General features: G+C 44.9%; 1 protein-coding gene across 2 annotated transcripts in view; it reads left to right on the top strand.

Annotated features, from left to right (window-relative positions):
* The first annotated feature begins 2,097 nt into the window (after positions 1-2,097).
* The window catches only part of JAG2 (jagged canonical Notch ligand 2), a 64,975-nt gene continuing 43,817 nt past the window's right edge, over positions 2,098-23,255 (top strand). For both annotated transcript variants that reach the window (XM_073570600.1, XM_073570594.1), the window contains exons 1-2: positions 2,098-2,425; positions 4,681-5,004. In XM_073570600.1, the coding sequence (XP_073426701.1) occupies positions 2,264-2,425; positions 4,681-5,004 (486 nt within the window). In that variant the 5' untranslated portion in view covers positions 2,098-2,263. The remainder of the gene's footprint in view (positions 2,426-4,680; positions 5,005-23,255) is intronic.

Here is a 23,255-nt window from a genome sequence, read left to right as displayed (position 1 = left end):
AGGGCAGCACGGTGGCTCAGTGGTTAGCACTATCCAATGTATAGGGCAGCACGGTGGCTCAGTGGTTAGCACTATCCAATGTATAGGGCAGCACGGTGGCTCAGTGGTTAGCACCATTGATTTGTAGCGGTGGGGTCCTGGGATGAAATCCCACCAAGGCCATCCGAAAGGAGTTGTATGTTCTCCCCATGATAGAGAATGTAGATTGTGAACCCCAATGGGGACAGTGATGATGACGACAGATATAATGGCGCAAAGCATAACAGTAATACAAAATAATTATTACCAACAAGGAATAATCAGCTTTTGCCCCCATAAAGGATATTGCTGAGTGTGGTCCTTCCCCGGATCGTCCCCCTGTACACTAAGCACCGGGGTGGGGTGTGCGTCTCATCACAATGCTCTGCATTATTTAAGCAGAAGGGGGCGCTCCATGGATTAGAAATCCACACAATATGCATCTCCCATGTAGGTGCTGGCGGAGGATTAACTGCTTGCTGTCAGGACAAGGACTAATGAAGAAACCTCTGGCAGAAGAGGGGTCATGTCTCCTCATAAAAGGGGGACTCCGGACAACATTTGTGAATGGGGGGCACTACGACTCCCAGTCTACAGACAGGTGAGTGTACCAGAGGCAAAAACTACATCCAGCTTTTTTTTTCATCTCTTTAACCGGGTTTTCCACCTTATAAGGCCATTTTTTTTTACTCAAATGCAGATATTTGGGGCTACACATCATCTTTTATCAACAATTTTCAAAAAGTTTGTCCTTTACAGGCTCTGTTGTTTCCACTCATATTCAACTTGGATGTGATCTGTGGTCAGATATCAGAAAAAAGAGCAACAAGCGCGGCAAGAGACCGTCATAGCGGGCCCACTGACAGATTCTCAGTTACCTCATTCTGCAGGCCGCAATACAATGCAACATAGACGCTCTGAAGGCAAAGGGATAATTTTTTTTTTTTTTTAAATGAAACCCAATTATTTTTTTTCGCCCTAAGGCATGCATAGAAGTTTAAATATAATGGGCAACCCCTTAAAAAGGGTTTAAAAGGGAAGGAGAGAAGTGAAAAGCCATGGAGACTTGTATTTTTTAAATCGCCACGCCTGGTTGCAGGTCGGGCGCGGTATTGCTGCGCAATTCCATTGGCTTTAAGGCTGTGTGCACACGCTGCGGATTTTGCTGCGGTTCCGCAGCGGTTTTGGCTGCTGCGGACCCGCAGCAGTTTCTGCTGCGGTGTACAGTACCATTATTCCCTATGGGAATCAAAAACCGCAATGCAGACGGTGCGGAATTTTCCACGCAGATTATCTGCGGTTTTCAATCCGCAGAAAGAATTGACATGTCAATTCTTTCTGCGGATTCTCCTGCGGTTTGCCATCTCCTCTATTGAGGAGATGAAAAACCGCAGGGCAAAACCGCAGAGCAATCCGCAGGTAAAACCGCAGAGCAATCCGCAGGTAAAACCGCAGAGCAATCCGCAGGTAAAACCGCAGAGCAATCCGCAGGTATTTTGACCTGCGGTTTCACCTGCGGATTTTACAAAATCCGCGCGGATGAATCCGCACCTAATCCGCAGCGTGTGCACACAGCCTAATAGAGCAGAGGTGCAATACCGGACACAACCTGGTACCGGAGGTGGCACTGTTTCTGGCAGAGTTAAAAAAAGCAGCCATGATTATTTAATTCTGGCCAACCCCTTTAAGTGAGAGGTTAAAGGGAATGTTCACAGTTTAGAACCTGCCACTTGTCGATTAGGCATCTTGCTGCAATATGGCGCTCTCCGCAGAATATAAACGTGTCGTCGTTATCAGAAAACCAGAATTAAAAGAAACATTTTGACAGGAAATTTGCACTTTTATTAAAAATAATAATAATAATAATAATTGTGAGACTGATTCGCGTCATGAATACGAATTGCGAATCTGCTCGAATCGGGGGAAACTACTTACGGAAGAGGGGGGTGTGGATAGTGAGTGCAGTCCATTAGCGCAGCGCTCCCCCCCTGATATTATAGATACGTCCGTCTCCATAACGATTGCGGCGCACACAGCGCAGACACCACCTGCAGCCTGGTCACGCCCCGTGCACCGCCCCCTCATGAATATGAATGACGTAGCGCCTTCGCCACTGGCTAGACGGGATGTCAGTCAGTGCGGCCGCTCACTGTGGGTTAGTCGGGGCTGGGAGAGCAGGGGACGGTGATGTGAGGAGCTGCCGCTGACATCCAGCCCATGTCTCTGCGCTGCTGCTAACCGCCTGATGCCTTCACTCCATGGCTGCCCGCCCGTCCCAGCCGCTTCCCGCGCCCTCCTGTCATTCCGTGCGGCAGCCCTGAGCTCGCTGGCCATGCGGGAGACGGCGGGGAGCGGCAGCCGCCACCTGACAGCCGTGGCGTTCATCCTGCTAACTTTATGGGTTCAGGTAAGTGGTCACTATCCCCCCTCCCACCCCAACCATCCATCTGCTCTGGATGATGGCCTTCTACCCCCAGAATCTGCACCCCCTATCAAAGAGCCTGCATTGGTGCAAGACCCCCAGGTGTGCCACAGCCCCCAAAGAGCCTGCATTGGTGCAAGACCCCCATGTGTGCCACAGCCCCCAAAGAGCCTGCATTGGTGCAAGACCCCCATGTGTGCCACAGCCCCCAAAGAGCCTGCATTGGTGCAAGACCCCCAGGTGTGCCACAGCCCCCAAAGAGCCTGCATTGGTGCAAGACCCCCATGTGTGCCACAGCCCCCAAAGAGCCTGCATTGGTGCAAGACCCCCAGGTGTGCCACAGCCCCCAAAGAGCCTGCATTGGTGCAAGACCCCCAGGTGTGCCACAGCCCCCAGAGAGCCTGCATTGGTGCAAGACCCCCAGGTGTGCCACAGCCCCCAAAGAGCCTGCATTGGTGCAAGACCCCCAGGTGTGCCACAGCCCCCAAAGAGCCTGCATTGGTGCAAGACCCCCAGGTGTGCCACAGCCCCCAAAGAGCCTGCATTGGTGCAAGACCCCCAGGTGTGCCACAGCCCCCAGAGAGCCTGCATTGGTGCAAGACCCCCAGGTGTGCCACAGCCCCCAGAGAGCCTGCATTGGTGCAAGACCCCCAGGTGTGCCACAGCCCCCAGAGAGCCTGCATTGGTGCAAGACCCCCAGGTGTGCCACAGCCCCCAGAGAGCCTGCATTGGTGCAAGACCCCCAGGTGTGCCACAGCCCCCAGAGAGCCTGCATTGGTGCAAGACCCCCAGGTGTGCCACAGCCCCCAGAGAGCCTGCATTGGTGCAAGACCCCCAGGTGTGCCACAGCCCCCAGAGAGCCTGCATTGGTGCAAGACCCCCAGGTGTGCCACAGCCCCCAGAGAGCCTGCATTGGTGCAAGACCCCCAGGTGTGCCACAGCCCCCAGAGAGCCTGCATTGGTGCAAGACCCCCAGGTGTGCCACAGCCCCCAGAGAGCCTGCATTGGTGCAAGACCCCCAGGTGTGCCACAGCCCCCAGAGAGCCTGCATTGGTGCAAGACCCCCAGGTGTGCCACAGCCCCCAGAGAGCCTGCATTGGTGCAAGACCCCTTCCCTCTAGTTTATGCACTGGTGCAAGATTTGGCAGTACAATCCCCCCACAGAACCAGCACTAATGCAGGACTCCGCAGCCCCCCCCACTTACTACTCTCTCCCAAGTGCTGCACTGTTCCAGGGACCCTCACTACCCCTAGATCCTGCATCCTAGTGTAACCCCCCCCACTACCCCTAGATCCTGCATTTGCATCGGTGCAATTACTGACAAGAAGTGTTCGGTTACCATTTAGCTTGCGATATCGGGACTATAATCGGTGGGGATGATCGCTCCGGACCCCCCCTAATGTTTACTCGGATGGCTGTCTTATCTGTTATGCAATTAATGTTGTAGGGTCCCCCCAGCCTGACGTTCTAGCCTGCAGGTTGTGATTCCAATCTAGGACTAATCGGTGTATAATTGTCAGGGATTATTATACTAGACCTCCTTTCTCTGTATGTAATAACTGTATAACGGGAGATCTGGTCTCCCTGTACTGTAATAAGTGTCTGTATAAGTCACTGATCTTTATAGCTGTTGTGGGGTATAATAGCAGGTCAGCCTGGACTGTAATATTCCGGTGTGTGGCTATAATCACTATATATGTGATGTTGGCCGGATGGATATTTCTCTGTATGTAATAACCGAATATCTGTCATATAAAGTATAGGATCATATGGTCTTGCGTAGGATCTAGGACTGTAAGCCTTATATAATTCATGACCCCTATATAGATATTTATCTAATGTGTATATAGGGCAGGATCCCTATGGAGCGTAATAGGCTGCAGGTTAGCCTGGACTGTAATAAGTCTCTGTAGTGCTCCTGTATAGGACGGATGTGTAAAGCGGCGTAGGTAGCGGTACGTTGCAGATGCTGTATACCTTCAGTAGGACGTGTATTATTGTATACTAGCTCCCTGCTGTCAGCGATCTCTCTCGTGGATCGATGCGGGGGCACCAGGGTCCCTGCTTGCATTACCTTCATGCAATCAATACGTTTTATGAGCAGCAGCCATTAATCTGAATTTGTTCTTTCCCGTAGGGGTAACCTGTCCCCCACCCTCCCATAGACACTACACCTCTCCCTTACCCACCAGCAGGGCACCATAATGATGTCTCCCTCCGTTTGATGTGTTATATTTAGGCTTCCCAGTCCACGGGTTATTTTGAGCTGCAGCTGAACTCGCTGAAGAATGTCAACGGAGAATTGTTGAGCGGGGAATGCTGCGACGATACGAAGAGCTCCCAGAACCAGGACTGCAGCAAGGATGAGTGTGACACCTATCTCAGAGTGTGCCTCAAGGAGTTTCAGGCCAAGATCACTCCGACGGGGCCGTGCAACTATGGCTCGGGACACACATCGGTGCTTGGTGGGAATACTATATACATGAACAACAAACTGCAGGGTAAAGCTGCCGCCACCGGAGAGAATGGCAGGATTGTAATCCCTTTTCAATTCGCATGGCCGGTACGTAACTTTCTAATATTTTTTTCATATTTTTTTTTCTTAATATTTTTGGGTTGCGCTACTGTGTGATTTTATTTTTTTTTTTTTTTTGCTACACTCCACTTTGTCCCATAGAGGGCAGTACAGCCGCTGCCCCAGTGGTGTCGCCATTTCCTTCGTAACCGTTTCTCTTTGGCACCGGTGACTTTGTGGTCTGAGGATTACTATTCCTACAGTATTTCTTGGCTCTTTGTGGGTACTTTGGTTGTGAAGGTGTTTGGGCGCCAGTGTATTAATCATACATCTGTCGGTGCCGCTCCTCTAGTTCATGTGTAATTGCTGATTAAAATTTGAAATAATGGACCGGACAGTTGATGTTTTCGCCGTTGGATGTTTTTTTTTTTTTTTTTTTTTTCCCCGCAGTCTTGTGTAGTAGTGGAACTTCTGCCAATGCACACTTTATACCATAGTGTCTTGTCCCATATTTTCTCATCCCTGGTGGAATATAAAATGGTGGTGGTGTTGGTGTTTTTTTTTTTTTTTTTGTTGTTGTGTTTTTCCCTTCTGTTCGCTTGCAGGCAGACGGACTGACGCTGGGAGTTGATTTGCACTTACAAGGAAAGTCTTGCATGCGATTCACCTGATTTTGCATGGATACCGGAGCCACCTGGGTGTCTTGTTGTGACACCGGTTTGCAGATTATATGGATTTGCACAGGGCGCAGCAGCGAGCGGACATTGTTAGTCAAGGTTGCCACTAGCAGCGTTGTATCCAAGCTCATTTTTTCTTTAATTTTTGCAAACTTGACTGTCATTTTGGTTTATAGCATTCCCTGTTGTGTAGGATATGCTGCTAGTGACCACGCGATCAGTATCCACCACCCAGGTCACCGCTCTCCTCGCTGAGATTGCATTTATACCACCTTGTGTGTATGCAATTATAGCAGGGCCAACCTGAAAATTCTGGATTCTTTTTCTTTGTGGTTGCAAAAGTGTATTTTCCATGGCAAATCTCACTTGATTTGGAATCCGTATAGTTGGAAAATCCTCATGAGGATTTTGACGCAGGCTTTCTTGACTTTTATTACAAAAAAAAATAAATAAAAATAGTCAACGTGCAAATATGATTAAAATAAATCTCGTTTTGGTATATTTTGCCCCGAATCCAGATGTAAAGTTTGCTACCCATGTGAAGGCAGAAAACTGTAATATCGTGAGTTGTTCCCAATGGCAAATGCTGCCAAACTTTGCTTCTGTACTTTATCAGGGAGGCTTTTTTTTTTTTTTTTTACATTGCATTTCTAGCCATATAGGTTGTGAGTAGCTTGTGTTGTTGTTGCTGGTGCACAGGGAATGTAGTGGGGTGAGGCCAAGCTGCGCCGGTGACTGTACGGTGGGACAAATGTGTTTACCTGGCAAATGTAGAGCTGATATTGCAGACCGGCTGAGAGCAGCCTGCTGGAGAGAGGCTGGCTCGGGGCTGGAGACTCCTCCGGGGAATGCATTGTCACCTTGGGGGTGTGCTGCGCAGTTGGCTCTGAGCCAGAATGAGGCTCTAGGAGAAAAAAAAAAATGGGAGGATTGCGGCACGAACACATGACATGTACCGTTGAACACGTCTGTAGCCGAACGTCAACCAGTCCCTACAGCGAGCAGGTCATGTTACAGAGCTGCAAAAAATTGTGGATGTGATGATCCCAGAGGGGAAAACTGTATTGCAATAGTGGATATTGAGATCTGTCTACATTCTTATTTAATTTGTGTATTAAATGCATTGAGTGACTTCGCATCCTATAGTAAATATTTTATACACACACACACACACACACACACACACACACACACACACACACACACACACACACACACACACACACACACACACACACACACACACACACACACACTCTCGCTTGCAGTCTCCTGTTCTCCGATAGCTGTCAGAAACCCAATCCCAGTGTAAGTCTGAGGCATATCAGTAGTCCTGGCTCTGCGTGGGATCAAAGTGCATTAAACACACGGGTTTCACCAAGGAGTCGTATAACGGACCCCCTGTTCCCCCTACATTCCCTCTCAAGCTGCCCCCCTTTGTGCACACGCACCCCTTCCTTTTTGACGGCGACAGGTGTACTCCGTTTCCGGTCACATGCAGTCTCCGGACCCCTTCACAAAAAATTCTCCGCTCTAAATTTATCTCTCAAGTGTTGGTAAAATGTCTTAGTTTCCCGTAACGCAGTGTACGTGTGCGCAGTGACCGCTGTGGAGCCATTTTGCAATTTAGAGACATGAACTCTTGTTTTAGATCTTTCACCGTTTGAAGCTTCTCTCTTACATTTCTATTTCATGCATCCCCTTTACTTTCCAGAATGAGAGGCAATGTTGTGTATGTACGGTATTAAGTGTTGCAGCTCTGAATGTTGCAATACCGGACACTACCTATACACAAGAGTGGCGCTGTTTCTGTGGAATGTAGCAGATCTGACATAATCTGGAAGTTGGAAGTTACCACTAGTCTCAGCATGCCTTAAGATTACAATACATATTTAGAAGTCTGAGCCAAATGGATATGAATTTTGGGGAATTTAAGGATTCCAGGAAGGATGATGTATTTCTCTCATTTATTATACAATGACTTCATAGTAAACTTGTAAAGACTGGCCAACAATGGCGACGAAATGTAATATCAACTGGCTGGTAGGATTGTGTTATAATCTGACTTTTACTTTGGGTTGCGGCTGCTTTGGAGAGTTCGTTCGGAGTTACCGTTGCCAATTCTGTCATGTTTGATGGGGGGAAAGATAGGGGGCGTCACTGGTATGTCGTGCAGCAAAATGTGTGATTGTGCCCAAACTGAGCCATACCACCCATCCACTGTCCTCGGCCCAGAGATACTTGAAATGTTCATAGATCCCGGTAATTGACTTGTCTGTTGGCGAAAATGGATTTGGTGGATTAACCTGCCGCCGTCTGTCTGCTCCGCAGAGAGATAAAGCTTCCAATAGTAAGCTAATTGGATAGTATTTTAATTTTCTGTTCCCTGTTTTCAGCCGTTTTGGGCTGGGGAGACACTGGTTGGGTCCTCCTTGTCACCAGGATTTCTATGCACCGAGGAACACTTTTATTTATTGTTTTGTATAAATGGTTGGTAGCTTTGTAAAAGCACTGGATTATTTTGACACATTACATTCTAATCTGTTACAGCCTGGATTATATATTTGTTTTACTTTATTATACTACTGTGCAGACACTGAGCCAGCAGGGAATGCTAGAAAATATCTTGGAAGCTATCAGAAGTGGGATTGCAGCTGTGAATGAAAATACTGATGGAACGTTGCAAATGCATTATTGTCCAAGATTCCCTAAAAGTGGCTGTCGTTTCTCTTTGCTAAAGTCAGACAACCACTGTTAAAGGGGTTGGACACGTGAGCGTGGGCCATGTGCTAGTGGATCCACCAAGCCGCTTTTTGGAGGACCCTGGCCGCTGTCGGGTTCGGTGAGTGGTTTTGCTCATCTATTATGTCCAGGAGCCACGTTGGCATTCTGTGGCCGCTGGACCAGAGCACTGAGCTTCTTCCTACTTGCTGGCATTCTATGCGCCTCTTCTGTAATTAGTAGTAGACCTTGTGATGTCATGATGTTGTGACACAATGCAAAAAAGTCATGTTTTGCATGGGCCAACTTATCAGAAGAGGCATCAAGGATGCCGACAGGTAGTAAAGAGTTTGCAGATCTCTGCTGCCGTGGCTGTTCGACCAGGGTCCTGCAAATGGTTTTGCTCAAGTTTAATAGGTGTCCTTTAATTGGCATAGGCACAATGTAAAATTGCACAAGAAACGACTCTCGTTTCCGGCAGCTTCCTTCTAGAGGTTTCGGCATCCTTACTTGGGACTTTATAAGGAGCTGTTTCCATAAGGGGTTGGATTATTTTTATAATGTAATAGTCATGTTTGCATGTACCCCAATAAAGGTAAAAAACCAGGAGAGAAAATCCAAAATTTTAATTTTTTGTAAGACCTACTTAAGTTTCAATCTTCTATCATGCATTCCTGCCATGTTGATGACACCCGGAGTAGATAGTCGCTAGTGCTCGTCTTCCAGACGTTGTGATGAACATACCTTTCGCAAAAACAACCAGGGATGTGATCATGGATTTACCAATGGTCAGACCGCAGCTCGGTTCCTGTTTCCTCTATGATCCTGTCGGCTCAGTGTGTAAAATGTATCAGCTTATGTTGTAGCGTAGCCCCTGTAATTATATACTAGCGTTATATACAGTTTAACATCTAATTATATATAGAGCCTGGAAGGTAGATCTTACTGGTGATGGCAGGAGGATCACTATTGTTTTCTTTGTTGGCTCCTGTTATCTCTAAAAGTTCTGCTATTCACAAGCATGTAAAAGACAAAAAAACAAAACCTTCAACTGTATAGAGTGTATATTTTACCCTTTAAATTGTACTGATAACTTGTATATGGTTGACACTTCCATTCAGTCAATTTCAAAATTCTGCTGGTTGCCATTGGAAATGGTCAATGGTTATCTCCAATCTGTGGTCAGATATGTGGCCTACAACTGCACTCTCATGTCGGTGTGACTTCCTATCCAGCCATGAGTCTCTTGATCCAAACTCTGTGGCCTACTAGGTATACAAGGCTGATGAATTAGACCTGCAGCCAATCCAGAAGTCGCTGTTCACACGCAGACGGTGAGAGGCGGACCTACAAAAGTTGCCTATGGTTGAGTTCCCACTGCAGATTTTGTCTAATTTTTTAACGTCGCCTCCTTGCTTTGCTGTCTGGAAACTGGGCTACTATTTGACTTTGGCTACAACACGGATCAGACGATCACAGATGAGCAGTGGATGTGGTCACATTGTGATTTTTGGAGACTATATATTTTCTTTCAATCCACCCCATCCCCCTGCGATGTAGCATAGTACATGGCAAAAAGGCACGTGCTTTGTGTTTTGCCCCATTTCTGAAATGCAATTACTGATCTCGTGTTTTAGTTACCCTCAAAACAGCTTGAGTATATCCAGAAGACCTTTTTAAAATCTAGAGGAATAACGCCGGTTTCATGGTATGTATAGGAATGGTCCCAACTCTGCACCCTATCTGTTGAGGGTCTCCCGATCTAAAGTCATGTAAATCACGGTCTTGGAAACACTGATGGAGATGGACCTTATTTTTTGGGGGGCAGCTGTCATGTAAAGATTCTGATCCCTAATGTGAAGCCTGTAAAGGGCCCCTACATACCATGCATCTTAACAAAAACTGGTAACTAGCGTGGCTCATAGGGGCTTTCGGGTCCTCTAAGTTACTGGGGTATGGGTGTTGCCCCTGCTAACACCATAATCTGTTTTTCTACTTTTTTTTAATCAGTCAATGTGGCTTTCCCTAATGACTTAAAAAAAAAAAAAAATCTTCCGTTCCATAGCTGAGAAACAGGATTTCAAGGCTAAGTGTCACTCTGTCATACTCTATTCACAGCTTAAAGAGGAGCACGCTGTTCCTTAGCAACAAGGCTGTAAGTCACCAATTCTTATGCCCTGTGGACAGACGCTTCAGAAACTAAACACCTGTTCAAGTTTCACCTGGGATAAGATTTGTAAAGACTTTTTATAAACAAAGTTCAATGATTGGCACCCCTCCCCCCCCCCCCCCCCACACCGCTTTACAATGATAAATACAAAATCTATAATAAATAAAAATATATATTTGTGTGTGGCTTATGTACGCTAGAGCAGGGACCCATCAGGTCACCTTGCCGTGGTTCGTGGTTGATGGGCTTACAAGAATTGGCCAATTTGTGCACTAAGAACATATATATATTTTTCTTTTCTCTTGCACTTTTCTACTTATTTTTTTTTTTTTTCTGTCCTATGGGAACACTGAATTTGTTATTAGAATCTGCGTTAAACAGTTCAAGCAAAATGGATGTGATTTCATGAGAACTGATGGCAAAGATGCTGTTGAGCTGGGGGATTTTCTTCCCCTTCTTTACAGATTTTTATGGAGAACCTGCACCAAAAAGGCATAAAATGAGGGGAGAAATGCAATAATCAGAGTACATTACTATTGCGTACTTTTGTCGCGGACACCTGCAGAAAGACATGCAGTGTTTATACCAAGTGGGAATGCGGCCTTCATTTTATAATTGAAATCCTCAATCTTTTTTGAGGCAAGGCGCAAGCTTATGTAATTTTTGTTTTTATATTTTGTGTATTCAATAAGCCTCCACATACAACCACCACAGGCCTTTGTGCTTGAAGGCTTGTCACATATTGATTTCGGAGAAGAGGGAGTGCCAAATCCTCCAGGTTACTTCCGGACTGATTAGATTGAAGGGTTGCTAGGCAACTGAGTAGGTGCCAGTGTTAAAAACCCCAATGCTTAGAAGATTGAATTGATGTCCAGATTATGCTCTAAAGACATTACCGCGGGGGCTCGTTATGTTTTGCTCTTGTATATTACATGTGTTTTTGATTTTTATAGCTCTCTTCCTACTTCTCTGGCCTCTGGGATGTACAGGAGACGGCCATTTTGTGTAGGGTACCAGTAGCCTTGTATCTGGCTGGAACGGACCTTTTTACAAATATTTTTTTTTTTCAAACCAAATGTATTTCTAATATTGTTTGAGCCACAAAGTGGCGCCTTTCTCCAACCCCTTGTTCTATGCGTATTCACAATCTGTCTAGCTCGCCATCTTTTGACCAATACTAGAGATCAGTTGTCACACATAGGCCACCCCATACATCATTAGATGGCTGAGGGATGTCCGTTGAGCTGGCAGCCATCTTTCCTGACTCCCCATACACAGGAAAGGTTGACTCAGGTTGTTAAAGTATTTGAACAGGCCCAATCTTTTCTCCCGACTTCATTGGTCAGTGGAAGTCGGGCGCCCCCCAAACTAAGTAGTTGTGCAAAATCAATTGCTACCACTCTGTATGAACTCAATGGCCAATGGTGACATGTACATTACATTTCTACTGAAAGCACCAATATTTAATGTCTGCCTTAGGTGCAATGACTGCCAAAGACTATTATATAAAAAAAAAATAGATTTGGCAACCTTCAGCTACTACTTGTTACGACTGCATTCTTAAGTCACCTACCGCATGGGTTCTTGGTTAAGTTTGTCAAAACTGTGTGCAAAATTCCTGAACCGTGCACCTAGTCAAAAATGGCTTTTTTTTTTTTTTTTTTTCCTTTTGTAACTTTGTCACTTTTTTTGACACGTTTTCAAAGTGACACAAAAAATTGCACAAAAAAAGCTCCATATGGAGTATTATTTGTGGCAAATTATGCCCTTTGTTTGAAAAGCTATAGATGAATTGGGCAAATCTATCTTCAAACCCCAAAACATTGCCAAATAAGGGAAACTGAAAAAGGACAAGGGGAAAAAAAAAACAGCAAACACAAAATAGACTTGAAAATTGGCGGAAATTAAAAGCCAAGCGCTAATAACTCGGTAACACAGCTGGAAATACTGTTAATGAATCTGGCCCTTCCACTTTATTTTTATTTTTTTTTTTTTTCGAAGCGGAAACGTTTTGCAAGAGGAAACAATTTGAGGAATTGCTGCTTTTCAGAAACGATGTGGGTTTTTTATTTATTTTTTTACTCTAATAAATTATATGTAGATCTGCGCAGTACTCTGGTCCAGGAGCCAGGTTGGTATTCCATGGCCGCTGGCACGTAGGAGGCAGTTTGTGCTTAAGAGGATCATTAAAATTCAATGGACCTTGCAAGCTTATGTAAACGTGTTCCTTTTTAATGTTTTAGTATTTTGCTTTGCGTCTTTGTATGAAGGAGCATGTGTAGGATTTTTTTCTACATGTGTTTATTTGGTATGGCTATAACGATAATTCCCCCACCCTTCCAGCTTGATATGTGCCCTTCTGTAAAATCCTACTTATAATAAGTATATTATATCTGACCTGAGCAACTTTAAATTGTGCTTTTTTTATTATTGTGTTTTTTTGTTTTTTTTTGTTTTTTTTTTTTTGTTTTTTTTTTTTCCTCCAGGCTGATTCCACCCACAAAACCACCTGAATAAGTGTGTTATCTAAACATGTAAAAGAGAGAATGTATGCATTTCTATATTAAAGAAAAAAAAAAAAAATAAAACCCTTCACTATTCACTTTTGGCTTTCCATGGACGCCAGGTGGTTAAAAGGTGACCTGACAATTCTTCAGACATTCACAATTTGTAAGACACTTTAAACTTTTATAATAGAAGTCAAGAGTGAGGTGAAAAAAGATGCTGAAGAGTTTTGCTTGGGAAAAACTGATGGTTTCTGCATTGTTGAATGGAGTTTATAAAACAAAAGAAAAAAACGAAACCAAATGTTTTCCTGAAGCATGTTCATCTGGAAAAACTCACGGGGTTCTCCCGCCTGGAGGGCAAAAAGTTGCCTCATATTCTTTAGGCTGTCTTTGTGCATCCGAAGTTTGTGCGGCCACAGGTCTCCTGACCCGAGCTCAAGCCTCCGTCATGGGCTCATATTTGCCTATAAATTAGTCTAAATATCATGTAAATAAAGAAATCTGAGACACAACAGAAGTTGGCGTAAAGGCCACAGGGTTTATTTTAGGGTTACCCAAAAGTAAATTCAAGTAATACATTTTAATCAAATATTTAATAAATAATTATACCAAAATTACCTCAGTACATTAAAATTCTGTCCACCCAGCATTAGCTGGTCGCCCCCCCCCCCCCCTCAAAAGTAATACCGCAACTAAAAAAAATAAATAACAATAAAATAGGGGTGAGTCGGCGGGGAGATGCTTCCGTGCAGAAATCTTCAGTCAGACAGCTCCAGATCCAGAAAGCAGAGGTTTAAATAGATGCCCGTTTCCCGCCTAAACTGACAACTGCCAATCAAATTCCTGTTAGCAAAATCTGCCTTATCACATGACCTACTGACCAAACCTCTAGAAGGTAGATACCATTAACTAACAGAACCTTATGAAAAAGGGTGGATGAAAATGAATGATGAATGTACCACAGTAATAAATTAATAAAGGCAAAATGATCCCAAGTGCCCCCTTTGATATATTACGGGGGCTTACATTAGTTCAGGATATGCTCTACCAGTATCGACTGAGGTGCGAAATCTGACCATAATGTTGAGCGTGTGATACTGGCCGTAGAGATACTACCACTTTGTGGTATCTGCGGTCAATTTGTTATACAGGGGGTGACATGAGGCATTGGAACATGGCCGCTTGCAATCTGAACAGTTTACCAGAGTTGAAGTTTTTAAAAGGGGGTCTATCCTTCCTAATTGATTGCATTGTTTCCCTGGGTCGACACTGATCATGGAGCGAGTTCTGCTAGCCAAACGTACTACAACTTCAGAGGTCGGTGCAGCAGTCCACTGTTTTTTCTGGAAGGCCAGCAAGCAATCAGTTGTGCAGCTGCAACCATACTGGTTGTCACTCAGCCCTTCCTTTTAATGGATATGAGTAAAGTACAATTTTCCACATGTCCAGAGGGGTTGGAATCCACCAAGTGTGGCAGCGGCATTGTGGATAAGATTTTATAGAATCTGCACCGTACAGATAAAATGACCAGTCCTGCCGACTTTGATAAGCTGCAAGCCAGTTTATGCTGCAAATTACACTTTGCAATCCCAGTGGTGAAATGTTCAGCAATTCTTATTTTTTTTTTTTTTATTTTTTTTTTGTTTTCCTCCACTGCTGACATTCCACAGTCCTGTGTTGGGGAAAAAACAGAAGTGTATGACCACATGGAATAAATGCATGCAAAAGAAAATTGTACTTGCTCTGGATTCCACACCAAAAATCCATGGTACTGTAGCACTTCGGGTTTCTGCTGTAGATTTGCATTTTAAAGGGCCTTTGTCAGCACAGAATGACTGTCCAAACGAAGTCCCTCCGCTCGGTGCTTCACGGCGTGGCCCATGATTTCCATACACATTCCAGCCTGCTTGTTTTCCCTCTGTCTCCACTCCCGTCTTCTTTGATTGGCAGCTCTGGCTTCATAGAGCCAGAGAAAGGAGGAGGCAGATGGAGAGGTGTATTTAAACATTTGGCCCCGCCTCGATGCACCGAGTGCCTGTACTTGGTTTGAACAGTCATTCTCTGCTGACAGACTCCCTTTAAGCCGTTGGTGGTCAAAGCAACAATTGGTCCCATTTTTGTGCCATGACTTTTCAGCTGTAACATTTTGGCTGGCGAGTCTTATTGAAGCAATTTTTGGAAACTTATTCTTCATGAAGATTCTGATGTGAAATCCGATCAGATTCTGTGTAGAACAACCCTGTGAATGTACGTGACGTGTCCATCTGCAATCAATCTGAACGATCCTTCTCGTGTGTAGTAACGTGTGCCGGGTTATGCAGCATTTCTTATCCAACCTACCCCGTGTGCTGGCACTTCTCATGCTCTCAAGGATACAACTTGTACAGTCCCATTTTAGACATTGCTGACTGCATTTCCTGTACAGTAGTCAGCGCACTGCAGATCTATTCCTAAATGCAATGGCTTTTGTAGCGACTTCCAATAACTAAGATTATAGAGACTAATATTATGTACAACTTCTATTTGGTTACATCATATGATCTGAGTGTAATTTGTCTTTTAAAAAAAAAAAAACTAAACTCGCCCTCCTGGCCCCTTATACAAACTTTATTATAATTCTTGAATCTCTCCAGGCTGTGCTATGTGATGCCCATTGTGTTTTAGCAAAAAGTCCTATCATGGCAAATCAACATGAATGGAGTCTTATCAGCACAAAATGACTGACCAGCAAAGCACAGGCGCTCGTTGTAACATTGGCACAGCCAAGCAGTTCTGTGCACTTTCTAGATAGAAAACTAGTAGGTAAGAAAAAATACTCAGCTCCTCAGCCTCACCATCCCTGTGCTTGGTTTGAGCAGTCATTTTGGGCTGACAGACTCCCTTTTAAGGTTGAGACTGTCAATTGCACTACAAAGTGCCAAGAAGTTTGTTTGCAATTGAAGTGGATGCATAAGTAATTAGGATCTCATCCATTAGCCAGAGTAGAGCGCTATTATAAAGAACATGTCTTGCTTTGGAGGACCAGGTATCTTTGTACATTATATGGACAGCCACTTGAAATAGAAAATGCGTAATGCTTCAGTTCTCCTCCGGAGGTGCTGTAGGGGAATTGAACTCGCTGATCAATGGGGTGTTAGTAGCAGGACACCCTGTGTCTAGGTAACCCTGTGTCCAAAGGTTCCGTGTCCTTGGCTGTAGAGACCTTTTGTATAATTTACATTAGTAATTTTATTCTTTCAAAGTAAGTCTAGAAATCTCCTATTTCCAATGATGAATATGCTCCTAAATTTTGTATCGCTTGAGTTGTACCCACGCTCCAACTCCCTTTTGACTTTTAGGTATTACTCCATTCAGTAGTTCTTGTTTTTAGCAGGTCAGTGGCATGTTTGCATAGCGGCGCCAATTAAAAGCTATTGCTAGGTTATCCAACCTGATCATTTAGTCATAATTATAAGTCCCTAAGTTTCTCTTCTTGAGTGTTTTGTTTCTAAAGCCTGTAACCCCCTGCAAGGCCTAACCCCAATGACCAGCTTGAATCATAAATTGTATGGGGGTGCCTTTTTGACAGCGTTCAGTAGTCTTTCCCCCCTGGACTTTTCCCTTTGCAAGTCATTCTTAAGACCGCCCTGTGCTGTGTGATGAACGGTAATATCACCAGCGAGGCTCTTACACACAAACACGTTGATGGGAAGCAGATCCGCTGCAAGAAACCTTCCATTCTCATAATTTACATTGCCTTCTTCAGATATGATGTACTCGTGCTGGCTTCTGTCCGGAGCCCCCCCGACAGCTGCGGCGGCTACACCTTGCCTTTGTGTTACCCTTGCTGTCTTTGGTCAATGCCCCAAATGACTGGGGAGGAATTAATACTGCATTGTGTATCGACATGTCTCAGGAATAGGACACAAAGTGAATGTTGTTGGTGCAGTCACTGTTCTGCGTTGTCCATATGCAAAACTGCACTCCGGCATCATGGATCTATTTTCAGGGCTATTAAACATGATGCAAATCACTTGCTGGGAAGTCGTGCAGAGACAGCACTTACCCTTATGAGCTCATCGTATGTCGTTAGCTGAGAAAATCTTGAGCTTCATGTTGTGGCCTATTTGACGTTGGTTGCAGCCAAATTTTTAACATAATGGCGATACAGGCGTTCAGAACATAATTTAATTTTTTCCCTTTTTCCAATTTAATGGAAAATGGACCATACATCAGTATATGTAAAGTAGCCCTATTCCGAAGTAAGGGTTTCCCAAGCTATTTACCTCCAGATCAGGTCTTTTAAAGGAAATTTCCACATAAAATAATTTGGTATTGAATGTGTAAACTGTTACTTGCAGTTTATACTCTACTCTGAAGTGTGTCCTTATCTTTTGCTATAAGCATAGATCTCAAGCAGGTCTTCTGTGTCTGAAACACGACAGCTTTTTCCGTTCCATCGCAGGGATTAGCTCCATTCTTGAAAGTGAGTTGGCTGGCTGTTCACTTTCAATATCGAAGTCAGCCCAATTTGTCAAAACTAATGTATAGAAAGAGAAGGGGGCTGGCTTGGCTCTTAAATTGGACAACCCACCAGCCCTGTTCTCTCGTGAAGTTGGTCATGTTCCAATTCAGAAAAGATTGTCTTGTACGACACAAATCTGAGGTGACTTTTATGTTTTAATTTTTTACTTATTCTTGCCAAATTCCTCATCATGGCAGATAAATATGAAAAAAAAAATCAAGAAAAAAAGCAAAATCCTACTTTTGAAACCAATGTAAGTTTTGTCCTTCAGGTCCCCAAGACGGTCTCCGATCCGAGTCTTTTCTCTTCTGATTGGGAAATGATGATAAAAAATCAAATTATGGTTGTTTGAATACGTGACCGCTATAACAATCGTGCGTTGTACGCCACCTTTTTGGGGTGTTTGGTTAAAGACCAATTTTTTCCAATATTTTTCCTTCTTGATTGATTTTTTTTTTTTTTTTTTTTTTTTTCTTGTTTTTGTAGCCTTGAATAATGGTCGCTGTGTTATTGATGTGTCTGCCACCTGCAGCATTCTCCAATTCTTTCTGTACATTTCATGACGCAGGAATGTACTCCATATAACCAGGCGCACAGAAGTGTTTCGCAGCTCGCTGGTGTTTATTGGGTTTGGATAGGTGCCGCTCTGGCTTGCACGCTCGAAGACTTCGTTATTTATAGGACACTGCAGTGGGAACCTGGTCGCAGATCCTCTCGCTTATCCTCCTGTATTCTTTATCTAAATGTCACCAGACACATCTTAAATTCTTTTTAGTTTGGCCAATTATTGATGGGAGTGATGTATACTGTGTATGCATATTTACTTCGTCCACCCCGGTTCTTCTGACGATATGCCCGTGTTCCTTTTTTGTGATAAGTTGTATCTTGCACAGAAATGGCAAAATGAGTCCTCGGAGCAGTCAGTGGCATGCCAAGGCTCTAGCCCTATTTTTGCACAGGAAAGTTAATATGAGGTCGGGTAGGGGAGCCAATCATAATGCTAGTGCATTTCAGAGTTCACCTCGGGATTTCTTCTTTTGTTAAAACTTTTTTTTTTTTTTTTTTTTTTTTTTCTCCCACTAGCGGCCAAATTATTCAAGGAAATTATGAAAGTGGAAAGAAAATGTGTTCTAATCAGTAGAGCGTGGTCTGTTGCCTGCTGTCTCCTGTATGCCGACAGTTCGTAACCTCCAGCCGGATGCTCATGTGCCCAGATATGGGATTAAGTGATGCTTCTTTTGCTATGGATTTTTAAGCCTATCCCAGGACTTAATTTGTACGTTGCGTTAACCGTTGCATTTTGGATAACCCTATGGGCTTCTTCAGACATCTATGATCATCGATCCGATCTTAGATCGCAATGCATGGACTGGCCGCAGAACAGACTTCTATGCTTTTATGCGGCTGTTGTGCTTGGATCAGTAGATGCGCCACCAGTCTGTGTATTGAGATCGGATCGACGTCTGAAAGGGCCTATAAAGAGGTATTCTGGTTTTGAGGAAAAAACCCTAGTCGCCTGCGGGATGTTTAGAGGGGAAAAAAAAAAATTATGCTTAATTCTCCTTCCCCGTGTCCAACGCTGAGTCTCCACTGCTGCTCCTGATGACTGGAATTGTTGGCAATTCTGCAGTCGGTCGGTGAGCTCAGCGGCTCGTGCCGTCAATTCGTGCAGATCCGCTGAGCTCACAAGTTGGAGAGGGGTTTTCCAAAACCCTCCCCCCAAAAACTTTTTTAAGCAGTTACAGCGCCAATTTTGGTAGCTGATCTGTACCAAGTAGTGCACGTTTTGCGGCCACACAAATGCTGTGGTTTGCAAAACAAAAGGTGAAATCCCTGCTGAAAAATATAGGTTGTGAATTGAAAGACTGCAATACAGGTAATTTTCTGTACATTAAATCCACAACATGCACACGAGACTTCATAAAATGTTATCCACTTTGCTGCTACGTAGCAGATACTTCATATTCCAGTATGAGACCAGTGTGGCTGTAACTTCATAATGGTTATTGTGTAGATAAACTATTTCCGGAGATCGCTAATGGCCACATGTACCCCTGGGTGAAGTCAAACCATTAGGGTATGTGCACACACTGCAGATTCACCTGCGGGTTTTTTCCTGCGGAACCGCAGGTAAAGTGACCTGCGTTTTGGCCTGCGGTTTGACACCTGGACAATGGAAAAGGTGGCAAACCGCAGCAGAATCCGCAGAAACAATTGACATGCTGCGGAAAAAAAAACGCAGCGTGAGCACTTCGGTTTTTAAAACCCATAGGCTAACATGGTAAAGTACCATGTCTGCGGAAATGCTGCAGTTCTGCAGGGCCAAAACCGCAGCGTGTGCACATTGCCTTATAGGCAGCTGCCATAACCAGATATGAGCGCCCCTGTATGTAAAGTACTCAGTCCGCCATAAAGCTCCTCTCGGGGGCACTGTGCTATTAAGACGCATCGGCTACTTTATATGCCTCTTTATGTTGTACCCTCATATCAGAGTTTATTACCAGTGACCTAGATGTCTTCTATTAGGCAGACGTATGTGAGAGTACCTCCGCTTGCTCTTATGTTTTATGCCTTTCTAGGCACGTACTTCATTCAGGATGTCTAGAAATGCCAACCGATGACCCTTATATGAATACTAATGGCATCCGCACTGGTTATTACGGTATTCCTTTTGTTAACTTGAATATTTTTGTAACTGACTTTTCAGTACACGAACACAGCGACTCCTCTAGGGTTTGTATTTACTATCACTGCTAAGTTTTCGGGAGCAATGCTCTCTAATGTATCGGAAAACATGCTCACGTACTTGACATATTTTTTGTTTATGGAGCTATTCGAAGATATAGGAAATCTGATGTAAGATGTAACCTTAATAAAACCGAGGAGATGTGAAATATTTATGAATGCCGAGCAAGCGGTGACAATAAAACACTTCTCCGGATAATACCGCCTAGAACTGATACTGCGTGTTCTCATAAATATTGACTCGACCTGCAGAATTGCAGCTACCGACGGGTGGGTGATACAGTTTGTGCTGTGCTTGGAGTTATTGAGGAGTCTTTTATACTTCCATCGTGTTTTAATGCAGTTCCTAATTTGCCGCATATATGTATATGAAACTGTGCTAGGTGTAAGAATTGGGGTAGCGATTGCACCCAGGCTTTGGTGCTTAAAGGCAACCCCTTCTTAGGGTGTGTGCACACGCTGCGGGTTCTGCTGCGGATCTGCAGCGGTTTTGGCCCTGCGGATCCGCAGCAGTTTCTGCTGTGGTGTACAGTACCATAACATCCTATGGGAAATGGAAACCGCAGTGCAGACGGTGCGGATTTTTCCGCGGTTTCTAATCCGTAGAAAGAATTGACATGTGAATTCTTTCTGCGGATTCCGCTGCGGTTTACCATCTCCTCCTTTGTAGAGGTGATAAACCGCAGGGCAAAACTGCAGATAAACCGCAGGTCTTTTGACCTGCGAATTTTGCAAAATCCGCGCGGATCAATCCGCAGCGTGTGCACACACCCTTGGGGTATGTTTCCACGTTCAGGATTACATCAGGATTTGCTGCGCATTGGACACTGCGTACAGCTGCAGCGTGCAATCCACAGCGTCCAGATGTTACAGCATAGTGGAGAGGATTTTATGAAATCCCGTCTCTACTATACGTGAAAACACGGGTGACACAACCGAAATTACGGATGTGTCTTTTTAGTTCACAGCATGTCTATTTATCTTGAGTAGACGCTCCGTCTACGCAAGATAAATTACACAGTCTATGGATACGATGCGGTGATACCGCACGTATTCAATGAACACATGCTGTATCACTGCACGTAGAAAGGGGGTCGGCGCTTTGGGCGGATCGGGGTCTCAGCAGCGTCCAAAGCGCCGACAATACGGAAAGTGGAAACATACCCTTAAAATGTTCGTCCCTAATTTAAAAAAAATAAACCTATACTCTCCACCTGTGTCGGCTCCGTTCCATTGGTGTCAGCACTCTCGGTCCCAGGGCTGTGATGTGGTGAAATGACACGTGTGATGCACAGTGCCCAATCAGTGCTGGCATCACGTTCTCCACCTCTTGTCGAAATGATCATGTGGAGGAAGCTAGGGATCGGATGCAGCCCGAACTCCCGACTCATGTTTAGTTCGTACAAAGGTAGAGACGGTGATGCCAGCGCTGATGGGGTGCCAGGCATCACATCTTGTGTCATTCAACCGCATCACAGCCCTGGGACCGCGAGTGCCGACACCGTGGGAACAAAGCCGACATGGGAGGCGTGTATAGGTTTAATATTTTATCAGGGCTGACTACTTAGAGTAGTGCACAACCCTGTAAAGCTGGTTTTACACTTACTGCATTTTTTGCGGGCCGTATCGCCGCATTTTTTGTGTTGTATCGCAATAACGAGCCGCAAAAAATGTTTGCGGATCGCGCCCCCCCCCCCCCACAATGCTTTGGAAATGGTATTGGAGAAAAAAAACTGCGTTCTGCAAAACCAGAAGTGACAGCGCGACACAAAAACAACCGTTTGTTTTTGCGGCCCCATTCATTTAATGGGGACCGTGTCCGTGAAAAATATTGAGCAAGCTCGATATTTTTTCACGGCCGTATATACGGCCCTCACAGCCTTATGGCACACGGCTCATCATTGAATTTTTGCGGGCCGATTTTTGCGGCCCCATAGAAAGCTATTGGGGCCGCAAAATCATCCCGCAAAAATACAGTAAGTGTAAAACAAGCCCAAGAGGGACCCCAGTATCAGGTCTGTGAAGTTGGTAAGCCAAACCTCTGCTCCGACTCCTCAGTTTTCCCGACTCCACAGCACTGGTCGCTACTGAGCATATAAAGTGCAGCACAGATTCATCAAAAGCGCTGAGATAGAGAAGTGTGTGCTGTGTTGTAGTTTGACCATTAGAGGGCAGTGGGGAGCGTAGGAGTTTGACACTGTAACTACCATTGGTCAAAGAAACTGTCGGGTGATAGTGGGCAGAGCTACCAGGACTGGGAGTATAAGAGGTTGAGGGAAGGTTCTGGAAAGTCCAGTCAGCCAGGGGAGCTCACTAGTAAGGAGGTTCTGCTGTAGAGAGAGAGACGGTAGAAAGGCTCCACAGAGGAACTGACAGTTGAGACGGTCACGGGGGGGTGGCCCAAAGGACAGTAGCCGCAGACGTAGACTGTCTGAGGGTACCAAGCGGATGGCGTACTTGGAATGGTGAAGCGCTGTTGGCTACACTCTCACCTATCCTACACATGTACATAAAGTGCAGCACAGATTCATCTAATCTACGACTCCACCGCCCTGGTCACTACTGAGCATGTACATAAACTGCAGCACAGAATCATCTCAACTACATCTCCACAGCACTGGTCACTACTGAGCATGTACATAAACTGCAGCACAGATTCATCTCATCTACATCTCCCCAGCACTGGTCACTACTGAGCATGTACATAAAGTGCGGCACAGGTTCATCTCATCTACGACTCTGCAGCACTGGTCACTACTGAGCATGTACATAAAGTGCGGCACAGGTTCATCTCATCTACGACTCTGCAGCACTGGTCACTACTGAGCATGTACATAAAGTGCAGCACAGATTCCTCTCATCTACGACTCCACAGCACTGGTCACTACTGAGCGTGTACATAAAGTGCACCACAGATTCATCTCATCTACGACTCCACAGCACTGGTCACTACTGAGCGTGTACATAAAGTGCAG

The sequence above is a fragment of the Dendrobates tinctorius genome, unplaced genomic scaffold (assembly GCF_039654945.1).
Source record: "Dendrobates tinctorius isolate UK_male_01 unplaced genomic scaffold, ASM3965494v1 ptg000006l, whole genome shotgun sequence".
NCBI classification, from domain to species: Eukaryota; Metazoa; Chordata; class Amphibia; order Anura; family Dendrobatidae; genus Dendrobates; species Dendrobates tinctorius.
Note: the sequence above shows the minus strand (reverse complement) of the source record. Positions and strands in the feature narration are given on the sequence as shown.